The 19,064-nt window shown below is 39.0% G+C and overlaps 1 protein-coding gene across 2 annotated transcripts in view; it reads left to right on the top strand.

Moving 5' to 3' along the window:
• ISY1 (ISY1 spliceosome associated protein) overlaps positions 1-18,612 on the top strand; it is a 34,114-nt gene extending 15,502 nt beyond the window's left edge. Inside the window, exons 4-11 of one of the 2 annotated variants that reach the window (XM_072989702.2) lie at positions 832-897; positions 2,768-2,810; positions 3,550-3,662; positions 5,796-5,913; positions 7,399-7,521; positions 13,583-13,695; positions 14,904-14,990; positions 17,312-18,612. In XM_072989702.2, coding sequence (XP_072845803.1) covers positions 832-897; positions 2,768-2,810; positions 3,550-3,662; positions 5,796-5,913; positions 7,399-7,521; positions 13,583-13,695; positions 14,904-14,990; positions 17,312-17,419 — 771 coding nt within the window. In that variant the 3' untranslated portion in view covers positions 17,420-18,612. Of the gene's footprint in view, positions 1-831; positions 912-2,767; positions 2,811-3,549; positions 3,663-5,795; positions 5,914-7,398; positions 7,522-13,582; positions 13,696-14,903; positions 14,991-17,311 lie in introns of both variants that reach the window. The other variant, XM_072989703.2, reaches the window with a different exon arrangement.
• Positions 18,613-19,064: the final 452 nt, after the last annotated feature.

Raw genomic sequence — 19,064 nt, 5'->3', positions numbered from 1 at the left:
GGGGTTTCAGTTAACTGGGGCTTATTTTTGGGGTAGGGTTCATGTTACAAGCTTCCTGAAAAATCATACTAGGGCTTATTTTCAGGTTAGGTCTTATTTTCAGGGAAACAGGGTAATCCAGGGTTTCTCAGTGCAGATGGTCTTTGTTTTAGAATGCCAAAGTCACATGCATTTATAGTAGGAATATTATTCTGAGAATTGGGATGAATGCCTTTTTGCTCAGCCATCATGTTACTGTTTGTCATGATTATGCAGGCAAAAAAATCCTTCCACTGTCTTATTGTCTTTCCAGTGAATTGGCCATTGAACGTTTTGTTCTCAGAGGAATGATGAACTCGAGTCTTGCACATGATACCATGCTATACCACTGGTCAGGCATATGATGCTTTATTCTGGTTTCTGTTCATCAATTTTTGTTTTAGTTTATAAGAAAGAAAAATGAGCCATAATGAATCAGACCATAAGTGTATCTGGTCCATCATTCTGTTAAGATAGTAGCCAACCAGATGCCTGTAGGAAGCCTATAACAGCAACAGTCTCCTCTTTGTCTCTGATGAGACTCATCAGACGCATACTACCTCTGGTGCTGTGGGTAATAAATATCCACCAAGGCTGGAAACCACTCTTGTTCTCCATGAATTTGTTTGGTACTCTTTCAGAGCCCTCCAAATAGTCGATCGTCATTTCAGTTGTGGTTGTGAATTCATTAGTTTAAGTGGCAAAATAACATAGATATAACATAGCCTGCATTGGTTATATAGCCACAATAAGAAAATGTGGATAATGGTAAAGCACACAAATGAAGCTAATATGTTTGCTTGTTTGAAACAGGAACGAAGACCATTTCTTGCATCAGAATGTAACGAGCTTCCGAAAGCTGAGAAGTGGAGGCGCCAGGTATTTGCTGTTCGGTATGGTGTGGCAAACTATTGGTAACAATCCTGGGTATATAAATTAATTCTTGATGCCATAATTCTAACTTCCATTTTAACCCTTAGCTTTTCCATAGATGTTTTTAAAATAGTTGTGTAGCTTCCAATTTCCTACGTTATCCATTGGAAGATGTCTGAATTGGTGGAGAGTAGATTTTTCCCTATTCCAAATGAGTAGGAAAATTATCATGAAGGGTTTACTTCAGAAGGTATCTTTATTGAAACACATGCCAACAGTAATAGTCATATTAATATAAAGTTTTAAAAATGTAATTAGGACTCTATAGGTTCTGTCTAGTATCTAATGATACTGCCACTTTAAGAAGTTCAACTTGCAAGGAAGGTGAGAGGCATATATTTTTGCCAAGTGGACTTTGATCACAAAAGCTGACACTGAAAGAAAATTTTTATTCGTTGAAGTGTTAAAATGTTTTGCTTCCCACTTTCCTTCCCCCACCCCAATTTCTTTTGTCAGAAAATACATACTTATATAAAGTCTGTCCTCCACATGTTTAGCCTAAAACATTTCTAACTGCTGTTTAGTAAGTGACTCTGAATGTAAAGAAACCCTATTCATGGGACCATAATGATTTTATATAGAAAATGATTCCTGTTATAGCTCCAGTGGAGCTGTAGCTTCCCTCTTACAGCTCTTGTCTTTTGATTTGCTTCCTCTGCTAGAAATGTCAGAAACCCAGTGTTCATTTAGGATGAAGGTGCCAATGTGCAGCGAAGTGGCCAGGGGCTTTGCTGGTGTGACAGTACAGTGTTTTCTGCTGTGTCAAGAGTAGTACTTTGCCAGTTCCACCCATTCTTGTAGTTCTTGAAGAAGTCCATGATTTAGCATGATCTTCACCTTCATGTGAGACTTTCACAATTGTTGTTTCAGTCATGTATAACACAGGAGTACACAACGTGGAGCCCTGGTCCCACAGATGACCTCTGGCCTTTCCTGTGTATAGCCTCAAAGACTGGAAACATCCCATCCATTTATCCAAGCAGTCAAGTAAATGAGCTGTTATTTAGGGAAAGAAATACCCTTCCCTGGCATTTCAAATTTCTTTAAAACAGCAGTCTCAGTGGGGATTATTAGCGGTGGTAGAGGCTTTCACCTTCCTACAACCATTCTGTTTCCCCAGGAATCCCTAGATCTCAACTGGCAGGGAATGGGAGATATCAGTGTGTCTCTTTCTGTCCATACAGACACAAGGAAGCATGTGTAAGTCACTAAGCTGACACTGGATGTGACTCTTGGGAAAGAAAAGCTTGAGCACTCCTGGCACAGCAGAAGTGATTCCAAAAAGGATCTCACCTTTTCTGCTGGAGGCTGAGCAGAGCAAACTGAATTAGAAAAACTTACTTCATAGGAGTGAGAATCCTTTGATTTGGTTAAACTGCAGAATAGTAACTATAGTTAGGACATCCTAGGACATCTAGAAGATTTATGAATGAAGTAAACTTTTTATAACATCAGCTTTTTAAGCCATTTTTGAGGATATGAGATAGAGCATATTCTAACAGTATTTTTAAAAGCCACCCATGAGAAAAAGATTATAGACAACATCTTGCGTCCTAAGCTGCTTTTCCGTCCACACAGAAGAGTGGTTTTGCTAACTCTCCTGTCATTCTGCAGCCCTGTCCTCTACCCTCTGCCACTCTTCAAGATTTGAGGAGCAGATTTCCTCCCTCCTATTAGCCAGGCTACTTTAACAAAGTGAACACATTGTGCAGATTTTAAGGAAAAAAACAATGAATGTGTTTCTAAACATGGGGGCAACTTAAAATCAACTCTCTCATAGATTTCTGATTGTTACATAATCTCTTTTTCTCAAAAGATTATTGGTGAAATTTCGAAGAAGGTGGCACAAATTCAAAATGGTAAGTTTTTGATGAGTGATCAGTATTAATACCATATTTTTCCATGTATAAGGCTCCCATGTATAAGACATCCACCCACCCCTTTTCTAACCCAAAATTTCTTTCTTTGCAAGAAAGTGGAGGTGGAAGGCAGGGATCAAAGCGCTTTGATCTCTCCCCCCCTCCTTACTACAGTGTATAAAACGACCCCCAATTTTTCCTCTATTTTAGGAAAAAAGTGTCATTTTATACATGGAAAAATATGGTATTTTCTTGCATCTGCAGGGTGTACATTTGTTTAACATAGCTTAAAATTGCACCTTCTTATTGCTGCTGATGCTGAAGGGCTGCCAAAGGTGAAGTCTAGCTTTATGATGATGAACTGAAGAAAGCACGATTGCTTCAGAGCATTTATAACTGGGTACTGTTAGGAAAGGGGTCTGGAGTCTGGACTGTTGTGATTCCAGTATTTGGCAAGTCTATCTAAGTGCTAGCTTTGAATCAGATATTGGGTGAATAATTTTGATACTGCTGTGCTTCAAGTTGAAATCATGAATGGAATGGGTGCCCCTGATTTCCTTGTGGAGCAGATTAAAACACCTTTCTTTTAAAGGCAATATGATTGCCATTAAAGTTTTCAGGAGCAGAGCGACTGTGGTGATTTGGTAGAGAGGAATAAATGAATTGAATAAATACTTACAGAACTTCAGAACAGGAACTTCCCTTCAAAATCATCTTTTTTTCTCTCCTTTAAAAACAGCGGGTCTAGGTGAATTCAGAATTCGTGATCTGAATGATGAAATCAACAAATTGCTAAGAGAAAAAGGGCACTGGGAAGTCCGGATAAAGGAGCTGGGAGGACCTGATTATGCAGTAAGTATGTAGGTTGTAGGGTTGAGGGATGTCATGGTGCTGCGGGTTAAACCGCAGAAGCCTCTGTGCTGCAAGGTCAGAAGACCAGCAGTCGTAAGATCGAATCCACGTGACGGAGTGAGCTCCCGTCACTTGTCCCAGCTCCTGCCAACCTAGCAGTTCGAAAGCATGTAAAAATGCGAGTCGATAAATAGGTACCACCTCGGTGGGAAGGTAACAGCGGTCTGTGTCTAGTCGCACTGGCCACGTGACCACGGAAACTGTCTTTGGACACACACTGGCTCTGTGGCTTGGAAATGGGGATGAGCACCACCCCCTAGAATTAGACACGACTTGACTAAATGTCAAGGGGAACCTTTATGTAGGTTGTAATTAGACTTCTTTACAAGGAAGCATAAACAATACAAAGGTTTCAGTCATAAATTGCTAGGAAACTAATGCCTGATTATTACATAAATACATGTCTACCAGGATATCATACTGATATAAATATTTGTGGTTCAGAGTTCATGGGAATTGTTCTGCAAAGAATGCGGGCTAATTTTCATCATGTCAGTGGTTAAAATCTGCCCAAATCTTGTGACACTCTGCCTGCAGATTCTGTCCAGTATGCCAAAAGGGAGGAAAAAAGGTAAATACCAGTGGTGTGTGGAAGCATCCTCATTCACTCTGTATTTGAATAAAAGGCATACAGATGGGGCCAACCTGCTCTATATCTATTAGCAGACATTCCACCCCAATGCATTCTTGCTCTTGTATGTGCGTTTCTGGATATTGTTTTTTTTTAAAAAAAAAAAAACCAACAAAAGAGGGACTACAAATGGCTGTAATGGGCTGTGTGTGTGATTCAGTGCCCTAATTGTATGACCTGGCTGTGCAAAGCCCATACAAGAATCATCTTTCCACAGTTCCACACATACTGTGGTCTTAACCGACCAGATAGGCAGGATATAAAATAAATAAATAAATAAATAAATACAGACACACACACAGACACACACACACACACTTAGTCATTATAGTACAGTGGTGCCTTGACTTATGAACATCCTGACTTATGACCATTTCAAGTTACAACCAACTCCGGTGGCAAAATTTTGCTTCGACTTGTTACTGGAGCTTCAAGCTACTACCAGAAAAAAGGCAGGGAAAAAGGCGGGGAATTCAAACTTCTAACCGTTGGTCGGTGAAGAGGCTGCTTCTTTGTAGCTCTTTCACTCCAGCAGTTAGAGAGTGTGCGTTTGGAGGAGGCTTCGGACTGCCTGGTAAGGTGCTGCTTTTTAAAAACTGGCTGTTCTGGGTGGGTTTTGCAGCGTGGGTTTGGGCTGGGTGGTGGGGTTATGTTTCTATGCTGTGATGGGTCTTGCAGTCTTTGTTTTGGGGGGATTTTTTCGCATTTCCGATTGGTTTTGCAGTCTCTGTTTGCTTTTGGGGATTTTTTATCTTCGGCCAGAACGGATTAATCGTGTTTCAATGCATTCCTATGGGAAATGGTGCTTCGACTTATGACCATTTTGAGTTACGACCATCTTCTGGAACGGATTAAGTTCATAAGTCAAGGCACCACTGTATCAAAATATTTTGGTAACATTTAATAAACTAAACTGAGTAAGGGAACAGAGAAAAAGAAGAATGTTCTGGAATGCAGAAAGGTTTTCTGAACAGCAAAGCGAGCCTTTCCCTTCACCATAAAGCTCCATGAAATGGCTGATGAAGCAGAGAATGTATGCACTGCATGGTGACTTCAGCATCAAGGTTGCATCTTTGGGCCCTCCCTAGTACATTAGTGCTTAGAGTGTCCAGGGGAAATCTCAGGCTTTATGGGGGTGTTGAACTATCACTCGCTCCTCTTTTGGTATTAATAGCTCAGTCTACTATATTCCTTCTGATGCCCCTTTTTCTCAATTTAAGTTAGTGACCATCTTTGTAACCCTGAATGATGAACAAGATAGAGAAAGAACCTCTTGTGGTGTTGCTCTACAAGGAGGTGAACAGCAGCTCCTTGCTCCACCCCCACAGTGGAGATATTCCTGGTTGAGTCTGTTTTTGCACATTTGTTTGAAGATAGTCCACATGTCTAGGCTTATTGCTAATCACTTATGGCTTTCTCTTCCTTTCTTTTTGTCTTTAAAGAGAATTGGTCCTAAAATGCTTGATCATGAAGGAAAAGAAGTTCCAGGAAACAGGGGTTACAAATATTTTGGAGCCGCTAAAGACTTACCTGGTGTAAGAGAGCTTTTTGAAAAAGAACGTAAGTAGTTGGATGTGCAGTAATAGTAAATACAGTATAATATGAGTCACCAAGCAAAAAAAAGTGTATTATTTTCTAGTAAGGCACAATGAATGTTAGGTTCTTATTTCTTTCCTGTTTAATGCAAAACATTGTGTGGAATCAATAGAGGAGAGCAGGAAATATATACAGTGGTGCCTCGCTTAACGAGCGCACCGTATAACGATTAAATCGCATAGCGATCCGTTTTTTCGGATCGCTAATGCGATCGCACAACGTTTTTCCCATAGGGAAAAATTCGCTTTGCGAAGACCGGTAAGCGTTTCGCTTACCGATCTTCGCAAAACGACCCCCGCCGATCAGCTGTTCGGCGGCCAAAATGGCCGCTGGAAGCCGGGAAATGGCCTAAAATGGCCGCCCGCAGCGTTTTGGCGCCCTCGTTAAGCGAGGCGAGGGCGCGAAAATGGCTGCCGGCCATTACGAAGCTTCGTTAAACGGTGAGTATTTGGCCCATTTGGAACGCATTAAACCATGTTTAATGCGTTCTAATGGGCTTTTCTGTACCGTTTAACGATGCTTCAGCATAGCGAAGGTTAATCCGGAACGGATTAACCTCGCTATGCGAGGCACCACTGTATAATGTCCTCTCATAATACTGTATATATTTTGCAGTGCCATTACTGCTGCCTTACTTTTTTTAACTTTGCTAAATTTAATAGTTTAAATTCAATAGTCCATTATCTCATATTTGCTATCCTGTTCAGAACTGTTTGTGCAGTGTATGAAAATTTTATTTTTCAAGTTATCAAAGCCCCAAGTTTGTCTCTGAGAGAAAAACATACAGTGCCATACAACATGAAGGTAAAGGAATGCTGACAGATTTTTTTTCTGGCAGTCATCCTAGCCTGGGGATAATGTGCCTTTATCTGTAACTGTAAAAACTTGTTTGCAAAAAGACACAACTTTTGAGTACTCTTTCAGGCATGTAAATAGTGTTGCATTTCACAGGGCAGTCAGTGAATAGGGTCAGTATTGTGGTCTTTTTTAAACTGATGTTATGCAGATAAACAAAGTGTATACTCACAATACAAGACCAAGTAACAGGTGTGTTCAAGGTGGCCGACAACCTAATCTTGTCATGTGGAATCATTTCTTAAGAACAAATAAAATCAGACTCTAGTTTCCTATGAAGCAGCACTGCAACATCATGATCTTACAGATTTTTCTTTAGGCAGTCTTTGGTTTTAAAATACCAAAGTTGATAAAACTTTGAAACTTGTATAGTATTAGTGCAAAGAAGACAACACTTTAACAGATATCCCAAAGAAGAGAAGAAACTGGTTGTGTATTTCGGAGAAGAGGCTGGAATGAAGGCAGAGATTCATCAGTATGCGTGTTCCCTACCCCACTGGTTTGATTGACTCTTTGTGAGCACCAAATGTTAGGAGGCTATCCTCTGTGTCTACTTTTCCCCCATTGAGAATGATTTTTCATTTATTCCTTTAGCACTTCCTCCTCCAAGGAAGACACGAGCTGAACTCATGAAGGCTATTGATGCAGAATACTATGGCTACCGAGATGAGGATGATGGTGTTCTGGAACCACTGGAACAGGAACATGAAAGAAAAGGTATATTTGAATAATCTTAGGTTGTTGTCTTGTGTGATGTCATTTATATGAGTGTCCAGATGTGGTTATCTATACTATAAAGAAATAAAACAGTCTGGCTGTTTTCTGATGGACCATATTTTTGTTTTTTAATTTAAAGTCATATTGCTCCTGAGTATATTAGCCATGCTGTGTTTTCCATTTTGACTGATGCTGTGCATTCAGTACTTCAGTAGTGTTGTTTTCACCTACCCCATATGAATTTCTATATCATAGGACCTTTCACATACTAGGTGAGTGCCTCTTGCTTGGCTTTCCCAGGATCTTAGACAGATAGCTTCCCTTTTACCGTGTTTCCCTGAAAATAAGACAGGGTCTTATATTAATTTTTGCTCCAAAAACCCATTAGGGCTTATTTTCAGGGGATGTGTTATTTTTTCCATGTACAACAATCTACATTTATTCAAATACAGTCATGTCATCTTCTGGTTCCTGCACAATGGAGGGTGGGGTTTCACTTAACTAGGGCTTATTCTTGGGGTAGGGCTTATATTAGGAGCATCCTGAAAAATCCTACTAGGGATTATTTTCAGGTTAGGTCTTATTTTAGGGGAAACAGGGTATCTTCTACTAGCTCCTTTCTTGTGCTTTAGATGCCATAGATTGGGCCATGGACTTGAAAGCATATGCTCCATCATTCAGACTATCTCCTCCCCAAAATTAAGGTTCCTCTGGGATTTGTTGACCTGTTCTAATAAGAAGAAACTAGTTTTATATCTTCTGTCATGTTTGTCATGTTCATGCTATTTATTCAACAGTTTCATATAAGGATCATATTATTACCAAGTCATATGTCATCAGCCTTGATACGGTCACATTAAACTTTTTAAAAGCCCATGTGAATCTGTATAAGAGTTGTTCTGCTATGATGGTTCAGATCACGTTTTGATAAGGCTATCAATTAGGAGTATTGGTGAGACAGGTCTTCCTCTATCATGCGGTTCAGAAATTACTGCCAGAAAAATTATCTGTGCATTTTTCTGAACAAGCTTCCTTTCCAGTTTTCTGCGGTAATTAGAACTTCATTTAAGTTTGCCGGTGATCACATGGATATAGAGGAAATCAATTCATGCATTTTGGAAAGGAACATTAGATGAGCTATGGGAAAGAAATAAATAAGCTGCTGCTATTGATTATGTTAATGGGAACAATCCTCCAACAGAGTTCTAGTCTTGTAAGTAACATACTGTTTTGCTGTTTTACTTATTGAATTCATTGGTTGTTCCTATAAATGAATACACTAGTAATTAGATTGTAGGCTGGATGTTGTTTGCCTACAGTTTGTTTCTACAAACATTTTACTTGTACATTAGCCAAAAGCCTATTGCTAAGTATAATAAATTGCACTCAAGTAGGCCCATTTGAATCAATGGAACTTATGGAGGACTTGACTCACCAAATCCCCATTTATTCAAATAGGCCTATTCTAGTGTGATTTACTAACACTAAGCAACAGGATTTTGACTAATGTGTTATCTGGATCTTGAAGTTTGAAGAACATGTATACAGGTAATATGATTTACGTTGACTTGCTATCCTTTACAGATTTCTGTCATGGGGGGAAAAAAGCTGGTAAAAGGGATTTCATGGTCATAGTTGCTTAAGTCAGGCAAAATTCTTAACAGTATGGCCGTTTCTCTACCAGTTAGCTGATTCCAACATCTCAGTGATTGATATAGTTATTGATCCTGGATGTAAGTAGATCAGGCCTCCCCTCCTTCATATCTTGAGTCTGATCTCTACTGCCAACTATCATACAAATAATAATCACATTTCACACTTTAGTATTTTAGTGTTACATAGGATAAGTCAAAATCTTGACATCTTTATCAAGCACAATTAAGCCTGTTACTATTCAGTACAATACAACCAGACTGCATTTAGGTGATACTCACTCAGAAGTAAGTTCAATTGACTCAGGTTAACTTCCATAAGCTTTTAGTCTGATTTGGTTTTGGTAAAGCCACATTTCCTTAGAAGCTACCTTTGGTGCAGAAAAGCAGCAGAGTTTGGTGTTGGGGATAGCTCCGGTTCAAGAGTCCTTTTTTCCTCAAGCCATCTGTAGTCTTCCCTGTGTTAACAGCATTTTTACTACTTTTTGACTGAGTTTAAATCTTATAGTGGTACTATATAGCTTCTTTGGCAAGATCAATTTCAAAGGCAGAAATGTTATCCCAGTTTGTGAGCATTTTGTTGTAGTTAAAGGAAAAAAAATAGTGGATTGTAAGGCAAAAATATGGATCCTGCCCCAGTAATAGTTTTAGCATGTACAGTATGCACTCTCTCCTTCCTTTGCATATGTATGTAAGATAACCATTGGAGATTTATCTCTACATACAAACATATATGTTTGCACTAACCTCTACATATTTATTTGTAATCTCTCTGCCTTACTGGTCCCCCAGTGGTCTCATGGTTGGTTCTTGCTTGACTCCCCTGAATGGAACCTGGGAATACAGAGAAGAGGGGATTGGAACTTGTTACATTAAATTGCCTCATGTCTTGAACAAACACCCTCTGATTGGCTCTCTGCTGCCAGATACTGGTTCAGAGCAGTTCAACCACAATGTGTTAATCTGGTATCCTGTAGAAGTGCTGGATTGTTTGATGGCACTTTAAATGAAATCCTTATCTTATCATGGCCATAACAGTGTAGAAGGAAGTTGTAGACACACTAGACAGAGTACAAGTAATGGGTTTTAAACCTGTTTTTCAGGAAGTGGGTAGAAGAGGAAAAGCAGTACTCAGGAAATGAAACATAGCAATAATTCTCATCAGTCAGTTCTTGTTCTCCAATGCTTCAAGGACCTATACTCTCTAACAGTTATGATGCATTTGTATAGGTCTTAACTGGTAGGCTTACAGACAGTTCTGATGAAGATAATACAGTGTTGCACCCAGTCGTCGTTTAGTCATGTCTGACTCTTTGTGACCCCATGGCCCAGAGCACGCCAGGCCCTCCTATCTTCCACTGCCTCCCGGAGTTGTGTCAAATTCATGTTGGTTGTTTCGATGACACTGTCCAACCATCTCATCCTCTGTCGTCCCCTTCTCCTCTTGCCGTCACACTTTCCCAACATCAAGGTCTTTTTCAAGGAGTCTTCTCATCTCATGAGATGGCCAAAGTACTAGAGCCTCAGCTTCAGGATCTGTCCTTCCAGTGAGCACTCAGGGTTGATTTCCTTTAGAATGGATAGGTTTGTTCTCCTTGCAGTCCAGGGGACTCAAGAGCCTCCTCCAGCACCACAATTCAAAGGCATCAATTCTTCGGTGGTCTGCTTTCTTTATGGTCCAGCTCTCACTTCCATACAACACTACAGGAAAAACCATAGCTCTGACTATGCGGACTTTTGTTGACAAGATGATGTCTCTGCTTTTTAAGATGCCCGTCAAGGTTTGTCATCGCTTTCCTCCCAAGAAGCAGGCGTCTTTTAATTTCGTGGCTGCTGTCACCATCTGCAGTGATCATGGAGCTCAAGAAAGTAAAATCTGTCACTGCCTCCATATCTTCCCCTTCTATTTCCCAGGAGGTGATGGCCATGATCTTAGTTTTTTTGATGTTGAGCTTTAGACCATTTTTTTGCACTCTCCTTTTTCACCCTCATTACAAGGTTATTTAGTTCCTCCTCACTTTCTGCCATCAGAGTGGTATCATCTGCATATCGGAGGTTGATATTTCTTCCGGCAATCTTAATTCCGGTTTGGGATTCCTCCAGTCTAGCCTTCCGCATAATGTATTCTGCATATAAGTTAAATAAGCCGGGGGATAGTATACAGCCTTATACATCCAGGCTACTATCAAAATATTAAGCTTTTCATATCAAAAAGGAGGTATTTTCTTATACTTCCTCTGACCAGAGACAAGTGAATATAAATAGACCTGAAACCGAATCAGATATTAAAAAATCAGTAAATGAACATTTGTCCTTACACAGCACATAAGTTAACACCTTTAAAATAATTCATGGGATAGCAGAGGAGTTCTCATCTAACCAAATGTTCTTTTGCAGCTTGCTCATCTCTATACTGTATAACTGGGAATAGATAACTGTGGTGGATCTAGGGACCAGTTTTAACTTTCCCGTTATAGCCTCTCCCCCATGTGTTTAACGGTTTGATATTATAAATTGGTGTTCGAGTCCCAGTTGGAGTAGAAGCACAGAATCAGTGGGATTAACATAAGCCTTCACTCACTATTCAGCAGTTGATTGGATGAGTATATAATAATAGGGTTAACAATTGGATTTAGACCGAGGTTTCCTGACCACTCTGTGTATTTATTAAAATACATTGTAGCCTATGGAAAATTCATGGAGCAATAATATTATTCAAGTCTTCAGGATGCCACAGGGTTCCTTATTGTTAGTACTCAGCTTCACAGAGCTTGAAGGGAGCAATTGCATCTCAGATTCAAAAAAGGATTCTGGAAGTAACCCATGGCATTAACTTACTTGCTTAATTAACATGTGAAAAACGAACAATCATGTGGAAACAAAAATTGCATGTACAACTATTATGCACTGATAGAATTGGGTTTGCCTTTGTGGATAGAAATTACAGCTCATTAGCCTGATAGAATTATTTAAGTATATGTAAAGATAGAACAGTTTAGTAGTAGACATTTCTGCGACCTTTCATAGCACTTTCACTTACTGTAATAGTGCTGGGTAAAAGATACAGTACGGTGGGAAGAAAAACAAATAGCTGGAGAAGGTGCCTAATATGGTATTTGTCAGGCTTGGATAAAACTGAGTGATAAGTAATACAGCTCTGAATAATCCAGAAGGATGCTAAAATTGGTCAAAGTGCTGGCAAGAGAGAAAATACAGTGGTGCCTCGCTTAACGAGCGCTTCTTTTAAAGATGAATTCGCTTACTGATGACTTTTTTGGAGCGTTTTTGTGCTCTCTTTAACGATGGTCCCTATGGGCGATTTTTGCTTAGCGATGTTGGGACCATGCTTCGCATAACGATTAAATGTTTGGGTCCCCTGTTTCGCTTAACGATGGTTTAAACAGCCTCATGTTTTCTGTTTTTTAAATGTTATAAAGTTAAAGTTTACTATTTAAAATGTTTGAAATCATAAAGTGCACTTAATAAACCTTTTGTTAACCAAATTTGACATTGTTCTGACTCTTTTTAAATTTGTTGTTGAATTTTTTCCCCCATAGAGAGGGGGAAAAATAGGTTTCAATGCATTTCAATTGGGGAACCGTGTTTCGCTTAGCGATGTTTCCTATGGCGATTTTCGCTCAAGGACGGCAATTCGTTCCTATTGGAACGGATTATCCAGTTTTCAATGCATTTCAATGGGAAACCGCATTTCGCTTAGCGATGTTATCAGTTAGCGACGAATTTTTTTGAACCAATTAAAATAGTTAAGTGAGGCACCACTATATGGTCAGAGGTCCAAAGCGGACTGAGTTGAAGAACTTGCCGGTTATGATGAGTGAATAAAATTATCTTATGATCAGACAAAAAATATGCACACTTTAAGAATCTCTGTTGTTTCTGAACACAAGGACCAATGTTTTGCAACAGATCTTGAGAGTTTGCTAGCAAGGAGGCTGTTCTCCAGATCTTGACCCATCTGGCATGGGCCAATTACCTTTTGTCCCAACTTTGCTCTTGGTTGGATAAAATCAGGTAACCCGATGTATACTGCTTGAGCTTTTTGTAGAATTGTGAAAAGGTTGCCCTGACTGTTCTTCTGTAAATGTCTCCTTCAGCTCTACTTCTAAAGGAGGGCAGGTTTTGTTTGTGCAAGTAAAAGCATTTTATCTACAAGTGGATTCATTAAATATTGACTATCTCGTTGCTCCTGAAGTGGGAATGAATTCTTTTTGCCTTAGATTTGTTCAGTCTTTTAAAACCAAAAGAAGTAGGTTCATGCCCTTTGAAAGACCTAGCTCATCTTTTTTAAAAATTATTTTAAAAATATAGCTGAGAGCTTGCTATATCCAGTCTTGACGGTTTGACGTGTCAGTTCAACGCTTTAAATCTAATTCATATGCTTCTTCCAGTTATTGCAGAAGCACTGGAAAAATGGAAAGTGGAGAGAGAAGCACGGCTTGCAAGAGGTGACAAGGAGGAAGAGGAGGAGGAAGTAAACATCTATGCAGTAAATGATGAGGAGGTATGGTACTGGTTTCCAACTTTAAAGTGTGGTTAAAAAGTATTTTAAGAATGTGAAAAAAGTTAGTAATAGAATCTAATGTGCATGTTATTATTATTATTATTTATTTTATTTATATCCCGCCTATCTGGTCGTGTTAGGAAACTTTGATAAGTCTGTATGTTTTGATGGTTTCATGTACATCGCAACTGGAGATTTTTTGGCATTCAAGATATTGCTGTATTGTCCTAGCTGATTGGAATTGCAGTTTGACCCTGTGGAGGGCCACGTGTTCTCTACCTCACCAACCATGAAGAACACAAATCTTCTCTCCTTCTGCTTCTACTTCCTGTGGTTAGGTGATAGGTACCTACAGAGAAACCTGCATGGGTCCAGATGATACTGAATTCTAGCTGCCATAAATCCTGACTATCATGGACAGTGATACGGCAAATTGGGATATTGCTAGTCTTGTAATATTTGGAGGGCTACAGGGTTTCTACTCCTTGAAGCCTACTGAGAATATAAACTCTCTCCTTCAGCTTTCTGTGTACAGTGGTGCCTTGCTTAGCGATGTTAATCGGTACAGCAAAAATCGCTGCTAACCGAAAACATCGCTAAGCGATTTTTTTTAAAGCCCGTAGGAATGCATTCAAACCCCTTCAATGTGTTCCTATGGGCTTAAAACTTACCTTTAAGCGAAAATCCTCCATAAGGAAGCCATTTTCGCTGCCCGGTATACGAGGTATCCGTCCCTAAACACAGCGGGCGGCCATGTTTTTTACCCGGCATCCATTTTGGAACCACTGATCAGCTGTAGGAAAAAGATCGCTATGCGATAATCGGTAAGCGAAACAGCTTACCGGTCATCGCAAAGCGATTTTTTTCCTATTTAAAACATCGCAATGCGATCGCTTTTTCGATCACAAATTCTTCATCGCTAAGCGGTTTCTTCGTTAAACGGGGTGCTCGTTAAGCGAGGCACCACTGTACTTTAAATTTGATTCAATTCTTAGAATTCCTCAAACATGGCCATTCTTCTATGTGATGCAGATATGGTGGAGCTCAGTAGAGTGTATGCAAGTTTGAGGTGTTTTTTTAATTACTTGGTGTAGCTGATCATTTTAATAAAGTGTATATAAATTTGTGTACTTGCTTTTTGCCTGCTTAATTTCTAATGAACCAAGCCACACATGGATTAAATCCATATTTTCTGGATGTATTTTCAGTCTGATGAAGAAAGCGGAAAGGAAAAAGAAGGTGAAGATAGTCAACAGAAATTTATTGCTCACGTCCCAGTGCCATCCCAACAGGAGGTAAGCTGCAAATAAAGGATATACAGGTAGATTCAACTTCCAGGGGAATAGCCACATTAGTCTGTTGTAGCACAAATACAAGCCTAAGTATATTATGCCTAAATACAATGAAGTCTATTATGGTGTATACTTCAGATTACAGCCATGGTTTAAACTTTACAAGAATGAACCTTGTGATCCCATGTTCTTTCTCCCCCTCAAACAAGGCAATTTGGAACTTCCCATTCTATTTTGCAGTTAGAAGTTACAGTTTCCTATTAACCAGAATTAGAAGTTTCTTAGCACCATATAGTGTCGTGGCTAGCATGTTGGACTAGGACTCAGAAGACCTGGGTTCAGATCCCTGCTCTGTTATTAAATTCTTGGGCGGTGGCAATTGTAAATTACTCCTTAAGCACCTCACAGACCTGAAAAAGCCTACCATAAGACAGGAGCAACTTTACCACACCTAACAACAAAAGCACCTTATGTAAGGTGCAGAAAAAAGTGAACAAACCTAAGGTATGCAATTGCTGTTTCTCAAATTGCCAAACTGAATCACAGCTAATCGCAAACCATGGTTTACTGTCATGAAGACAAATTGCAGTTAGCTTTTCGCATCGTTCTCCTTATAATTTTAGACTAATCACAACTTAATGTTTATCCAGACCCTAAACTGTGATTAATCTAAATTCTAGTTGGTTTATAGAAGCCAATTTCATAACCCATTGTTTGCAGTTAGTATGTTTCAGGCAGAACAGTGGGGTCTCGACTTACGAACTTAATCCGTATTGGAAGGCAGTTCTCAGGTCGAAAAGTTCTTAAGTCGAATCTGCATTTCCCATAGGAATGCATTGAAAACCATTTAATCCGTATCTGCTCTTTTCGTCCATAGAAACTAATGGGAAGCTGCTATTCCGCCTTCTGCCACTAGAGGGGGATATTTTTTCTTTTTTCCTTTTAACCTAAGATGACTTAGCTTTTAAAAAAAGAAAAAAAAAGTTAGTAACTCGAATCTAAGTTCGTAAGTCGAGTCCATATATTCCTATGAGAGCGGTTCGTAAGTCGAAACGTTCATATGTCAAGCCGTTCGTAAGTCGAGACCCCACTGTATTTAAGATGAACTGGTGGCTCTGGTTCATGCAATGATAATTAGTACAAAATGGAATGGAAAACTTCTAAACTCTTTTTGGCATCTGAGGTGAGAAAGGGAGGAGCGAACCTGAGGGTCATTGTAGCTTATCATCATAATGCCAAACCATGGATACATCTGAACAAATTCATTGTATCTGTATGTGTTTATCTTAACAGATGAATAAGGTAGAAAATCAAACTTGGCTACAGTTAGATTTATAAATTGTGACTTAGTTTGGCCTTGTGCACTAAATGAGAAAGTGCATTTTTCCCTTCTTGCTGCAAAAGTGTGAGGATTTTAGTTTGGCCATTAAAGAGTGAAGCTGCACATTTGCAAGATACATTCTTGTTCTTCTCTGGAAATACAAAAATATTAAATCTCATACTTGTTGAATGGATTATTCAAAATGGAAGTGTTGGACAGATTTTTGTGTGTGTTTGCAAGCAGTCAGCCTGTTCTTTTGTCATTGCTCTGCATGTGTTTGGCTTCACAAAAAGAACAGTAGCTTGTGACATTTTGGGCAATTGTATAAAACCATTAAGGGAAAAAAAACACGTTTGTCCTACTCTTGCACTGTATGCAAGAACTCTCTTGGGCTTGGAAGCCTACAGTAAGCTGGCTCATTGTGTTGAGACAGCCTGCTTTGAGAGGAAATGAGACATTAACAAGCATTTTTCTCAAGCCTAGCTTCAGCTCTCTGCAATGCACACACAGTTATACACACTGCAGCATAACGTGCGGTGGTCTAAAATCTATTTAAAGGCTTTTTTTCTGGGGGATTTTGCAAGAATTTGCAGAATAGTAATTCACTGAGTTTGTTGTGTTCTAGTTTCTGAAAACTGGAACATTGTTTATAGTAATTTTTAAAATACTAAGCCAGATGCCAGAGTCCATGGCCATAGCAGTTCTTTTTGACATATTGGCTCAAATTCTAAGGATTTGTGTAACTTGTAATTAATTTCAGTTGATTGATGAGGCGCAGGGGTACATATTGGCTGAGCAGTCCAGGTACACGACCCAGATGCATCTTGTCAATTAGCTGCAGTTTGACACAAGCTATACCGACCTTAGGTGAATAACAGTATGATTTCTGGTCTTTGTTTTCATCAGATAATTCCTTTTAGTGTTCTGCCATGTCTGAACTAATGAAATGAATTAGTAACATTTTAGTATATTCTTACCAAGGCCGCATATTTTTATTTTACAGATTGAGGAAGCTCTTGTCCGGAGGAAAAAGATGGAACTTCTTCAGAAATATGCCAGTGAAGCTCTGATGGCTCAGAGTGAAGAGGCTAAAAGGCTTCTAGGACTCTAGTATTTCTTGCAACTGAATTGTGACACTTTGGTTTTTATAATCCATCCTAAAGCACCAGATAGAACGCCAGGAGAAGTGACCTAAAGCACATTGGTTCTGCAGAAGTAACATAAAAGGAGAGTGATTTTTAAGCATACTTCGCTCCATCCTATTCCATGCAGATTCTTGTATTTCCATTTTCTTCAATCAAACTCTAAATGGCTGGCTAGTTTGCCTTAAGCATTCTTTCTCGTGTTGCTTTCTTCTTTGACTAAGATCTGTGTTACCTAGCAGTTTCCACTGGGATAACTGCTATTAAATTAGATAGTAGCATTCTTATATACTTATTCAGTCTGAGGTTGAATACAGTGCTATTTACAAGAAGTCTTATTTAGCACAACCTCTTGTCTGTCCATTTGGAAAAGAAGTGGAAGGCAGCGTCTGCGGTTTTGCCTTTGCGAGAGAATGGAAATCTCCTGATTAACAGTGTTTTAAGAAGCATCCCCTTGGTGCTAATATTCACTTGGTTAGATTTCTGAAGTGGTGAGTATTCAGTAATATTGTGAATACTGTTTTGCCTTCACTATATCACTCAGATAATTTATGTAGAAGCATTTGTTCATGATCTTCATGGTAGCTTGAAAAGATGTACAGTATTTTTCTTTTATGAATAAGTCATAAGACTAAAACTCCTTGATTGCCTTAGTCTGCTTTATCACGAGAGAGAGAGAGAGAGAGAGAGAGAGAGAGAGAGAGAGAGAATTTTAAGGACCAAACGTCAAGACAGTTTACAACTTTATGGTCAGTAGTACCCTGATGATCAGATGAGAGTGACTCATACAGCAGATGTGTAAAACTGTTGAAGTTTCAGGCAAAGCTGGTATGTTTCTAATAAGCCATTTTGTCATAGAGGTTGTTGTGATACAGTCACAATATACAATCATGTATTAGTCTGATTCAAAAATGAAACCTGTAATTTATACATTGACCTACTTTTCTAGCGTAGCTGAAGACTAACACAAGTTTATGTAAGCTTTTCTGGTCCACTTAGTTACCCAGCAGCTTAGTAAAGTTTCCTACCAATTTTCACAGAGTGTACAAACATAAGGATTCATTTGAAACATACAGATGAATAAACATTTTAAAAACATTAATAAATCCTATCTTTATGTAAATAAAGGAAAAAACTAATAAAAGAATAAGTAGGGTCTGTATCCAGATTTGGTCCATTCTTCATTTTTTCTTCTTTCCCATATCAGGCCTATCTGTGCTCTGGTTCTGTTCTGAAAGATTGGATGGCCAGACTCTGGAGCAAGTTTTGAGTAAGGGTTCAGGGGAAGAGGGAAGATTGAGAAGTCCTGTTGTATTCTTTGATTTTAGCCCCAAAATTAAACCCGTAAGACACACAGAGAATTGGTTTACAGTAATTTAAATTTAACTTATTTTTTAAAATGTATTGTTATATTGTTCTTCTCAGTATAACAAATGTATTGAGCCTTTTATGATAGGATATCATCAGTGAAAATGACCTTAATGCCAAAGCAGTTTTCCCCTGTTGCTTACCAAGATAGAACAAATCTTAAAAAATGGCAGAAATGTTTCTGAGTTTGTTCACAATTTTGCATCCCCTCAGGATGTTAAAAAGAAGGCTATGTTTCCTCAGTAT

This window comes from Pogona vitticeps, chromosome 2, assembly GCF_051106095.1.
Source record: "Pogona vitticeps strain Pit_001003342236 chromosome 2, PviZW2.1, whole genome shotgun sequence".
Taxonomy (NCBI): domain Eukaryota; kingdom Metazoa; phylum Chordata; class Lepidosauria; order Squamata; family Agamidae; genus Pogona; species Pogona vitticeps.
The sequence above is the reverse complement of the archived record's forward strand: the minus strand, read 5'-3'. Positions and strand labels throughout refer to the sequence as shown.